The sequence below is a fragment of the Scophthalmus maximus genome, chromosome 11 (genome assembly GCF_022379125.1).
Source record: "Scophthalmus maximus strain ysfricsl-2021 chromosome 11, ASM2237912v1, whole genome shotgun sequence".
NCBI lineage: Eukaryota > Metazoa > Chordata > Actinopteri > Pleuronectiformes > Scophthalmidae > Scophthalmus > Scophthalmus maximus.
Genome location: NC_061525.1, coordinates 17,850,672 through 17,863,141, shown reverse-complemented (window position 1 = coordinate 17,863,141; position 12,470 = coordinate 17,850,672). Strand labels below are relative to the sequence as shown.

Here is a 12,470-nt window from a genome sequence, read left to right as displayed (position 1 = left end):
TCCCAGTTGTTGTTGGGTATAGTAGATATATACATTTGGTTATCCATTACTGTGCCATATTATCATATTCCTCCTCCCAGTGGGATCATTTCAGATAACACACTGGACACTGTTTTGCTATTAGCTCTCCCCCTATTTTCTAATCAGCAATTATTCAATTATGTCCCATTAGTTGGAGGGTGTTGCCAATGTCGCCGCCCTGGGCGTTTAGCCCCTGCTCTCTGTCAGGGGGAGACCCCAAGGGCCCCGCAGAACGCCTGTGATTAGTGTTGCATCTGCAGAGAGGTGACAGAATCCCTCTTCAAATATTTTGTCTTCATTTTACGGCTCTGAGATGCAATTATGGAGCAGCAGTTCATTATGGCAGCGGGCGGCGCTTCATGTTTTATGCATGCTGCCTCATTTAGGGCCTTTATTAACGAGCCAGGTCTGACCAGGGCTGCTTTACTGCAGGCTGCACTGTGGCCACCGCCACTTGTGTGTGTGTGACTGTGTCTGCGGGCAAAATGAGTAAGCAAGAGTCGGGGAGTGAGTGAGGATGACGGCTAGATGGGAAATAAAAAAGAAAGAAAAATGTGATTGAGAGAAAACTGAATGAAGTGCAGTGTGTGTGGTCAGTGTAGTGGTCACTTTGCCGCCGTGCCCTCTTTGTCGCAGCAGCCGGGCTCGTAGCGCGGCTCTATAGTGTCGAGACTGGCGCAGGCTGGCTCGGCTTTAAGGCACTAGATTGAAGAGGTGGGGGCAGCAGGGGTGACTAACTGCACCTCCCTCAGCAGAAGAAACTCCATCTGCATCCAACATTGAGACAGATGAGGCCAATTTGGCTCCTTAAATTTCTGGGCTGTGATGGATGTGGGGTGGCTGTGCACACCAAGAGGCTCGTGGAAGGGTGCGGAGCGAAATGGGGGGGAGAGAGGGGGGAGACAGGTGAGAAAAGGGAGAGAGAGAGAGTGAGATATCCCATGTAAGAAAGAAACGAGCAAATGAGAGCGAAGGAGACTCACCTCTGAGCACGAGCGGTTTGATTTTATGACTTTGTCTGATTTATTTATCGCTGCCATACCTGTTATTTACAAAATGGATACAGAAAGTTGGGAAAGAGCGACCATGACATGGTAGAAAAAGTTCTGAGTTGGAGTTGAGTGTATTGAACACACATGTTGGTTACATGAGGTATTATATTGCATATGATCATGTGGGATCTAACCTCCTGACTGGACAAATTAAACTACAGGACTAACAACAAATAGGAGTAATTTTGCCTGATGGCAATATACAGTGTGTGTGTGTGTGTGTGTGTGTGTGTGTGTTGACACTGGCTCTGCAGCTTTCAACTGAGGCAGATCTGAAGCTAATGTGCCGTAGCCAGAAATTTGTGTAGCCAAAAATTGCCTTTGATGGGAAAAGTTTCAGTCGGGAGGGTGGCCAACGGCATAATGTGCTCAATGCCCACCAGGCTTTTTCTTTTCTGTCACGCCCAGTGTTTGTTTAGTGCACAGTGCAAACATGTGGGGACAAGGTTATTGATTCGCTGATATACAGTACGGCTTCGTGCATTTGATTCCAATCAGGTGGGCCTGATTATTCACGTCAAACACTTGAACGTGCCCGGGCTTGGTTACATGACTTTACAAAATAAAAAAGATGTTATGTTACAAACACACTTTTCCAGTCGTCGGGTTGTAGTTTTTCCCAGCTGCGACTGACTGATGGCCGCCTCGCTGCAGACCAGGGCTCCCATCTGCGCTGCAGATCCGCCCCCTTTGATAAGAACTACCATCCTCGGGCCTACATAAATATTTTATCAAGTATAATGGAAATTGTCAAATCAATCTAATTGTGTAATGCATTATGAAGACATCAAACTTAAACAAAGCACATGTGCTATCATTTCTTTTAACGACCGGGCTGGGCTGGGCCAGGTTGAGCTGGCGGTTTGGTACCCAGGGGGCCCGCCACAGGGCTGGGGGGGGGGGGGTCCGCTGGCAGCAACCACTCTGAATATATGTCTCTCTCTGCTCTGCCCAGACCTGCTTCGCTCACATTTCATCAAAGGAATCAATTTCTCAAATGTGCACAACTGTGAGCCATAATTATATTAGGGCCCAATGGCAGTTAGCCATGACATGAATGAGGGAGAGAGAAAAGGGGGGGGCGGGGGTCTCATCTGTGCATGTCTGTATTGACATGTTTCGTTACAAGTTTAACTCTGCGATAAACATTTGGTTTTTATTTTTGGCTATGAATGTGTCTTTCTTATTTTTCTTTTTTTCTGACGACTGTCAAATTTATTTTCCAGATGTATGTGTCACCTTTCAGTGGTTAGTCGGTATTGAGTTGTTGTTGTTGTTTTCTTTTTTCCTCTGGCGGGAGGAGGGATTTTGCTGCTGTTTGTTGTTGCCGTCTCAAAAGATAAGAGGGGTTTAGGTGGAGGAGCGTGAAAATGAATGAAAGGAATGGCACAGGTAACCGAAACAAACAAATCAAAACGCTTAGGGTGTGTGACATGTTCGAATGGGGAGGGGGGTTTGCCGGGTCGGGATTTTAATCGGAGGCAAAGACAGAAGAGATGATGGGATTAATGACCCCTGTCAACACGCTCTCTTCACAGGTGATGTAAAAGACGAAAACGGCCAAATCGATACTTTAAAAGGCAAAAATATATGCAGATTATACGCGTTCCTTCTCCACAGATTCAAACACATAAGCATGTGATGTGCCGCTAAGATTTTTCAGATCAAGAGATGAATAAAAACATGCACAATCACAGAGTTTGTTTTACTTATTTTCCCTAAATAAAAATCATTAGTGACCAAAGTAAAAAATCACTGATGTTTCTTACACCTAGCGCCTTGAATTCCCACATTTAAAGTATTATCCTGTCACATCCGCTTTCCTCTCTTAATCCCCCTTCTCCTTGCCTCTCTCATCTTCTACCCCCCCCCTCTTTTCATCACCCCCACTCTTTTCCCTCTCATCTTCTCTATCCCGGGGTCAGCGTGTGATTCCGAGGGCCCTCCCTCTGAGCCCCCCGGCTGATGTATAGCTTGTGGAAACAATGTGAGTGCCGGGTTGTTATTCTGTTTGCTTTACATTTGACAGGCTTGAGTTAGCGTCCGACTGGGATCCTATCTCATTAGGCCAAATGCGAGGCTAAAACAATCATAAAAACCGTTTGGCAACTGGCATCTCACTTATGGAACAACGTGCAGGCGGGAAATAAACTCCGCAAATTAGAGTCGGTGCTGAGATTGAATCAGAGATGGGGGGGGGGCCATATGCTTCATGTTGTTAGAGACTTAATGATATGAAGTGGTTGGGCTGATGTGGAGGCTTCCTCGTTGATGATATTGATTGTGGTTTTAGGATATAAATTGTATGTGTGTGCGTGTGTGTATGTGTGTGTTGCACATCCATCTGTGTTCATGAGGACTTCATTCATTTGCATTTCATTAAACATAAATGTAGTTGGCTAATCCTTCATATTGATTATCCCAAACAGAAGAAGTAGAAGCACAAGTAAAAACATTGTCAATGTGTCTTTTAATACAAATGCATCGAGTAAAGACACATTTTTTCAATAACATACACGTGTGTTTGTGTGTGTGTGTCTATGTCTCAGTAGTTTACAATCCCATGTATCGGTGCAAGTCTCCGCTCACGCGAAATCACGTATTTTTCCTTCTTTTATGCAAACACACGTTCTCCCGCTCCCTCCACCGCACCTCTCTCTCTCTTTCTCCGCACGATATCTTCCCCTCCTCGCCCTGTCCAAACATACATCTTTATCAAGCGGCTGTTGTCAGACAACATTAGATAATTAATAGGCCATTTGTCAGGCCTAGTGAGAAACATGCTAAAATCCCCGAGCAGCTCCCCAGATAAATCCTGCCGCGCGCACAGATGCCTTTGTTGTGTCAGCCTGCCATCGGAGCTGCAGATTTACCATTAAAGGGACCCTCATTATTAATCACAACTAATGCTAATTAATTAGGCGTGTGTGTGTGAGAGAGAGTGCAAGAGAGAGGGGGGGGGGCAAACTCTAAGTTTCAGTTTGTTGTGCAGTGTTAATTGGTAACTCGGCCCTTAATGGAGTGTTTTCCATTTGGAACGGGGAGCAGTTGACTAACACCAGGGTGAAAAAAACACAGACAATGCTCTCATTAATTAACGCTGTGTTCGGAGCTCGGCTCGGGTTACCCCGCGCTCCCTGTGTGGGCTTGAACAGTTTGTGCAACATGGCCGCCTGTTTTGTTAAGAGCACATGACTACAAGCGCATGTATGGCATTTTATTCGAACTCCCGGTACCTGTTTTTAGCATTAATTCTGTTTCTTGAAAGAGTTTGTAAGCACTGTTTATTTACATTTAAAGATAAAGTGTAAGATATCCCATGGTTCAATAAGCAACAGGCAAATACTAACATGAAAATAGGTTTAAATTGACAGTAACTACTTTCATACTATTTTTAATAATATTTGGTAGCAAAGGTCATTTATCCATGACTTTTGCAGTTATATTGAGATTTTTTTTTTTTTACGGTGTCTGCTTTAATCGATATTTTACATTTAGAAAGACGAAATGTGAAAGACAACAACAACAACAACAACAACAACAACAATTTCACTCTCTTTAGAATTTAATTTTTAGTTGGCACTTTGAGAGATAAATCATGGATAATTGGCCCAAACTGTACGTTTGGAGCTACCTAAGGCTATGGATGTTTGTAGCTTGTATCAGTCAGTTCCACAGTCAAACCCAATGGACCCGTGCACCAAAAGACTCCCCAGAAGTGGTGCTAAGGCCTCCATTAAGCACAAAGACAGAGTTAATTAGGAAGATTATTGCCTCTCCTGAGGGCACGGGGGCTCCAAACACTCTCCTATATATACACCCTGCTGAGGGAGTCTCGGCGCACACTGATGCACTGTAATTAACATTGCTTAAGCAAATCAGCGGCAGCCATTTTCTGATTGGCAGTAGCTGAGAGAGTGTTACAATTGAGCAAACGGAAGATAACCATTTTTATTTCCTTTTGAATGCAGTCACAATGGGCCGTCCCTCCCCAGATGTCTATGCCCACGTCTCCCTGAGGGTATCCTCATTTTTCAGTCAAATGACTCGATATACAACAACAGAAGTCATGCTGTGCTCCCCATCTCCCCCACACCCCCCACATATTTTGAATTATCCAAACAATTTGCTTTAATAACAGTGCAGTGACCATGATAAAAAAAAATATATATATATATATATATATTTACTGGGGTTCTTGTTGCTGTATTTTTAGTGGATATCTACAGCTAGATGTTACATTGTGCAGCAGTCACTTCTTCCCATATGTTCTCCGCTCATGGCTTCCTCCTGATGTAGAGATATAAATAGAATAGCAGAGGAATGATGAACAGTGCAGATTCAGAATTTGGATGATGACTAATGGAGGGGATCATGTGTGATTATGTTTGACCCGTAATGCAAGGGTAAGGCCCCCCGGCCCATTTGTCTGTTATCACAGGCAACAAATGATGTCTAGTGATAAGCACGAGGGCCGGTCCTCATGAGGTGAGGAGTTCATTTCCATATTTCATGATCTGAGACCCCATCAGTCACGTTTTTAGGCCTCTCGATCTGTCGAGACGAAGCGATCTGTGAATTGCGCCCGGGCAAAGTGGATGAATAATGGTCTTACCTTACAACTCGCAGTGTTACAACCTGTCCAGCATTATGCGCCACACGCAGAGATGCATTAGTGAAATATAAACATAAATGAAACTCAAATTCAGTTTCCGATACTTAGTTTTTTTTAAATAGCAAAAATAGTACTTGGTAGTTTCAGCTTTTTTTGCGCATGCATACACATTTCTGTACTTTTATGATCCATTGTTAAATTGCAGATTATTTTTAAAATTGCAATATTCTAAGACTTTTAAAAATACTTCCAAACGGGTGACGTAAAAAAAAATTGAAAAGATCATCACACCCACTTCTCTGTCCTGCCAGATTTATGTGATAGGAGAGTTTACCTGAATTATATCATGAAGAATTATAAGAAGAGGACAGAGTAAAATGGGGACAACGTACTTAAGAGATAGTGACGGAGAAAGACAAGAAAAAAGAGGGGTGGGTTGGGGGGGCGGGGGGGGCTCGACTATGTCTACAGGTAGGTTATTTCTCTCTGTAAACATATGTATCCATTTGTCCCGTGGGTGCGTCCCCTTGGCGTTCGGTTGGCAGTGGCTGGGTCACACCTCCATTAGGGGCTTTGTCACAGTGATTAATAGCTCCTTCTATCATCTTTAATTCACTCCCTGATGATGGCGGCCCTGCTCGCCGCTCGGGGTAATCGTGTGATGTATGAGTCTGCCCAACACCTTGTGGCAGAGGTGAAAATCATTCCACCCATGCAGATAGCGGGCCTGGGAAGAAATGTTTTCCCTCTTAATAAAAATTAATGAATTTGCCGTTGAGCGCGATGCATTTGAATACAGCGAATATAAGAGTGTGTGCGTGGGTGTGCATGTGTGTGCCATGATGTATTTTTCCAGTTTGACGGGGAGATAATATTGATTTCCTTATTATTTTGCACTAAATCTTGTTGTGTTGTCTTTTCGATACATCAGCATCAAAATCGCGTCGCTTTTTTGTCTTTTTTTGTTAACACTTGCTTCCTTTTATCGTGACGTGCCATCTATGTTATTTATGCAGTTAACATCCTGATGCTGCTGCTCCCAGCTGGAGTTCCCCTCCTGAGCACTGGAATCTTTTAGAGCTCCCTCTTTGATGCAGGGCGTCAGCCTGCAATGATGAAGTAATGTTCATTGCTGAACAAACAAACAGGACTATTTGCTTTAAGTAGGCAGAGACGCACTCAAACACACACACTCAAACACACACATTTGTACCAACATGGCGATCGGATCATCTGTGTGCAGTGTCCGCACCGCCCCACACGTCTAAAGCCGAGCCACGGTCTTTGACTTATCAATCATCTGCACATGCAACCGCAATTTTTTAAAACGCTGAACATGGCATATTTGCTTTCAGCTAACGTTTACCTTACAGAAACCTATATGTTTATGAGCTGAAATGCTCTTGTTGAGTCCAGTGGACCGGGGGAATTTCTGGTCTAAATCAAATATAAACTTGGAGACCGGCGTGATGGGGGGAAATGTCAGAGGAGAAACAGCGACGGAGGGATACGGTTACCTTTAAAAGCTCTTGTCCCTCCACCATATGGCAAGCTTCACGTCCAGCACTATAACTGCGTTACACAGTCCTCCGTGCTGAAAATCATTACGCCGACTCCGAGGGCCACATTGGGTTTCGTGCCCGGCCCGACGCAGCACAGTTTTTGAAAGACTTTAACCCCTCAAACACACCGAGCCCACACAGTGTGTGTGTGTGTGTGTGTGTGTGTGTGTGTGTGTGTGTCTGTGTGTGTGTGTGTGTGTGTGTGTGTGTGTGTGTGTGTGTGTGTGTGTGTGTGTGTGTGTGTGTGTGTGTGTGTGTGTGTGTGTGTGTGTGTGTGTGTGTGTGTGTGTGTGTGTGTGTGTGTGTGTGTGTCAAACACAATTGATGCACGGACACCGTGATCAGGTATTGCTGCAGGGAATGACTATACGAAATACTTAAGTTGTAGATCTGGTGCAACTAAAACACACACACGCACACACAAACACTGATGTGCATGATGCAGAGAGCGCTGCTCGTTCTGCACAGTGTGCTCATGCGTGGAATTCTTCACCCGCTGCGAACACACGTTTGGACGGGAATTATGATCCTTAACTGGCCGAGGAAAACAGCTCATGTACTACTTATACAGTAGTTGACAGTTTGCGCATTCCTTTTTTCGCTAGACATTGTGCTTCGACCTTGCCAAAGTGGAAGCTGCACATTTGAGGACATTTACATACAATGCCCTTGGCTTATCTCGTGCCCCGAGCAATGTCTCAAAACGTCGTGTAGCAGCTTGAAGCAGAGCGCACATCAAAACAGGTTCAGCGGCTGTGTGTTGAGTTAATCTTTCGGGCTAGTTCATGACCACCTGTGGGCCAATCACAGTGACCGGTTCAGGCAGTCCGAAGCACGGTTACTTCATGGCCAGTGAGCAAGACGTGTGTGTGTGTATCTGTGTGGATCAAAGGTTCCACGGCTGACAGCGCAGCGGTACAGTGTCACACAGGCAGCCCTTCAGGAATGTTAGTCAGTGCGGGGATGGGTTGTGGAGCCTCATTAGCGGAGCCCGCTCTCCCCTCGGCCTGTCAGCCTGCGTTAGGCACAGCCCACAACAGATGCGCGCTGGGGGAGCGGCACTTTCCCGTGGATCATTTCCGGCTTTTAGCATCTATCTGTCTCACCGTGTGACACCTGGCTGGTGTTGGCTGACTTCTTGTCTCCGTCTATCTGAACTATTTTCTGTTTGTTTCCCATGTTGCGGTGACCTTTCGATCGGCTCGTCTTTGGCCTTTGCATGCCATTCGCTGCGCTCCTTTCTGCCTACCTGCCTGTTTGAAAAAAAACTTGTTCAACCCTTGCGGTTCTTCTTTGCTCCGTACGTGCCGTGTCCACTCTGTGAATGACTCGGTCCCTCTTCCACCATTAAGCCCCAGCAGCCACGTGTGCCACTGTGAAGAAGCCCAGTGTGGGTTCAAGGTTCATACTCCAATGTCCTGTTTCACTCTATTCACAATTAACCCCGGTGTGCTTCCCTCTGTTTTCACTGTGCGGTGGAGAAAGAGTTCAGGAAAAGGAAATATAAAACAGTCAGAGCAGTACAATGCTGAGCGGACCACGCTCACCCACCTCAATCAGTATCAGCTCAAACAAACTGGCAAACATGCCATGTTCCTGCTGTATAGGTTTTTATTTTTTTTAAACTCCCAACGGCCTGTTATTGTCTTTTTGTCTTTTTTTTTTAAATTTAAATGTCTGTTGGTTGTTTCCCATACCAGGAACATACCAAGTGATGTGAGTGAAGTTCATGATCTTTACTACTGAGCTCAATCAAAACAGAGTCAAAGCTTTGTTACTTGATACCCCTCTTTTTTTTCTTTTCTTTTTTAAACCTGTGGGACCTTCTTTCTTAGTTAATACATCTACACGTTGTGTGTTTTTACTAATTTGTCCTCCACAGTGGAAAGTAGATTAAAACAGAAAAGCCTCCTTGGATTTTTCCCATGTCATTTGTGATAATCCAACGATCTCAAATGTGTCTCTGAGCGTTACCCTCACATAGTCTGTTTCTCCCTCAGGTGATGGGGACGATGAGTTTGCCCTTTACTCGTCTGACATCTTAGAAGATGTGTGTGGCTCTGATGGTGACCCGATGCCTTCTTCAGCCCTGGCGGACGACCCAGCGTCCCCTCCGCTCTCTGACGATGAGGCTTCGCCGCCGAGGGACCTTTTGTCGTTCCCACACCCGGGCATCTTTGCGTCCCAAGAAGATTTCACCATTCCCCTGGACTTTGAGCTCCGGGACTCGGCGGTTGCAGGCGGAGGCCTGGGCATCTGGAGCCGCAGGAAGGTCAACGTCGGGGAGCGCTTTGGACCATACGAAGGAGAGCACAGGCCTCGTCTCCGAGACCCCACTCAAGGATGGGAGGTAGGAACATGATAGATAAAGAAAAGTTCACGTGCATGTTGTTAATGGGTTCTGAAGTCAGTACCTTCATACACATAGATGACTTCCAGGAGTAATTGTTTTCCTAAGTGTGCTACAGTTGAATATCAATCAAAGAGGGGATTTTAACAGTGCCCACCATTCCATTTCCAATGGCTTTGGGACTTTTTTTTTAATGGCAGCTAGGTTAAATAAATATGCTCTACTTGTGACAGAGCAGTTTAAACTTTGGTTCAAGAATAAACATGAAAATTGCAGCAACAAGGTTTTTCTGCGTCAGTAGCAGTAGCAGAGTTTCTGACAAGGGGGGGTTTTCCTCGGCCGGTGCACACTGTAGCCTTCACATCAGTCCTCCTCTTTTTTATTTCCTCCCATGTCGTCATGTTCACATTTAGCCCAGTGACCACAGAGCTGTTGTTGTCGTTTGTTGCCCAGTGATGTAATGTTAGCTCAGTGCCACTGAAAGAAAAGTGAGTTGAGGTTGTGCTCTTAACTCAATTAAAATGAAAAGCCATAAATCCCTTCTTCATCCCGGTTAGGGACCCAGTGCGGCCATTGGCAAATCACATATTGGTCAGCCGGCACAAAAAAAAATCGAAGGCAGGGTCACAGGACAAGGTCAAAGGTGAGATGTGGTCTCCGTCAGTGTCAGGCTGGTTTGGTTTTATAGAGCGGGGAGGAAGGGCCTGGCAGAGTATCAGCTCCATTTAGCATCCCAAAATAGATCCTCTCTAATTTGGATGTGAGGATTTAGTACTTCATATCCAGACCTTTGTCCCTTTGTCGGGCCGAACCAGCTCTTTGAGAGTCGCTGACCATGCAGGTCATGAAGTGAAGAGTAACAGGTTTAAATAAAAAAGGCCATTCAATATAGTGTTCATTCTCCTCACAGAGTCCTTCTGACCCTTAAGTCCATTTTAATGCTGCACTGCGTAGATGCCTGGAGAACGTGTTGGTAAAGTATCAACATTTTGCTCATATAAATAGTTTTGGATTTGGACTGGAGCGCGCTGGGTTTGCATCACAGAGCATTACTCCAGCCCATCAGCTCTGACTCAGTGGTTTTGGCTCAGACCAAACGAAAATAAATTTCTTTCTTTTCACCCCGGACTGCATTTTCTCCAGGAAACAACTTCTCCCTCATTATCAACTGCTGGGCAAGATGCAATATATGAATGTCTCTTAAATTGAAGTGAGAGAAAAACTCCTCAATCTGCCAATTTTCATAACACAGAACCTTAATAAAAAAAAAAGTCCTGCGTCGTCCAAAGAGATTTACAGCTGGTTGAACAAGCTCTCTTGGTTATTCTATTCCCTGGGAAAGAAATAAAGGATAAGGGGGGGGGGGGCGGAGAGTTTTCATGAATTGTAATCTGGCGGTAATATAAGGGGAGCTTGAATAATAATATCTATTTAAAAAGCTGAGGAGCTGCAGTGTATGTGTTGGGGGGCAGGCGCATTGGGAGGTGGGCTGGTGGCGAGAGGGGTTGGCAGGGGGGTGGGGGGTTGTTCCAAGATAGGATCCTGGCGAGGCAGCACTGTATCACAATGTTTAATTACCATCCTGACAGCGAGCCATAACTCTTTCCATTAAGTAAATAAGTTGTAAAGAATTTATGATGAAATGCCACATTATTCAGAATGGATATTCAGTGATGACATCCCTCTGCATTAAATATGGTAAACGCCATTAAGCCCTCAGCACCCCTCCCCCCTCTTCTCCCATGCCCACCCTTTTACCATCCCTGGCCCATTGCTCACCCCCCCCCCTGCAAACCGTCAATATGCCAATAAGCCTGCGGAGGGTCTGTAAAAATAAAATTGATTTGGTAAATGTGAGTTAAGATAGATATGTTTGCTTTCATCATCAATTCTGTGCGGCGCGGCGAGGTGATGTCACCGACCGGGGAGCGATAAAGTGGCCCTCCCATCTGGAGCGTTTGATGGAGGGCCCTGAGCGGCTCAGGCCAGTGGTGACAGACTGGGGGAAGTTTGTCACCGGGGAGGCCACCACTCCACTGCGCCATCACCATAAATTTGGGGGCTTTATTCATAACGGGGACGAGTGACTTACGGCGTCCATGATGCTTTATGAATACAGGAATGGTGACTTATGGGAAAGATAGCTTTGGTAAATGAGGAGTAGGGAGGCGGCAGTGAGCGGCCTGTCAGGCTGAGGCGCTCGCCGCTGCTGTGGTATGTCGGACCGAAGTGCTGACTGTGACAGCAATCATATTCCTTTTGTGTCTGTGTGAGTGTAGAGCGAACTGTGTTTGTGTGAAATATTTGTTCATGAATGTAATTATCAACGTCAGATTTTATCCGTGTCAATATAAGAAAACTTAAAGCATCAGAGTGTTGTCTTGTGAAAAAGAGGATTTTCTTAATGCAGCATGAAAATAATGGAGAGGGGTCAAATCCTATTATTCAAGAGAGAGTATATGGAGATGTTTCACAAGTTGGTGTTGTAAAATCTTCAAGTGTAAACTGAAACTAGACAGCAATTATTAACATTAATGAACTTTATATTAAGATATAATTAAAAATAATATAAAGAGATCAAGACCTTTGACATGAATCCAAATGACTTCCAGTGTCTGAATGGAAAGAGGTCGTTCACTTCACACGAAAATGTTTAATATTTCATGGTTAAAATGAAAAAAGAAAAACCATTAACTGCAAAATATTGACTTTTATCTTTAACGTGACAGAATAACGACTATGTGGCCTCCAGTATCCCACAGTATTCACATGCATTTATCCATGGCTCTGCTTGAAAATGACCTTAATGCCTGGATGCCCTCCAGTCCATATTCTGCTGTCTCTCTCTCTCTCTGAGTCGTTGGGCGCAT

The 12,470-nt window shown here is 44.9% G+C and overlaps 1 protein-coding gene across 14 annotated transcripts in view; it reads left to right on the top strand.

The window, feature by feature from the left end:
* Positions 1-12,470, top strand: part of mecom (MDS1 and EVI1 complex locus) — a 148,769-nt gene that overhangs the window by 40,352 nt on the left and 95,947 nt on the right. For all 14 annotated transcript variants that reach the window (XM_035622091.2, XM_035622090.2, XM_047335695.1 and 11 more), the window contains one exon: positions 9,251-9,600. In XM_035622091.2, the coding sequence (XP_035477984.1) occupies positions 9,325-9,600 (276 nt within the window). In that variant the 5' untranslated portion in view covers positions 9,251-9,324. The remainder of the gene's footprint in view (positions 1-9,250; positions 9,601-12,470) is intronic.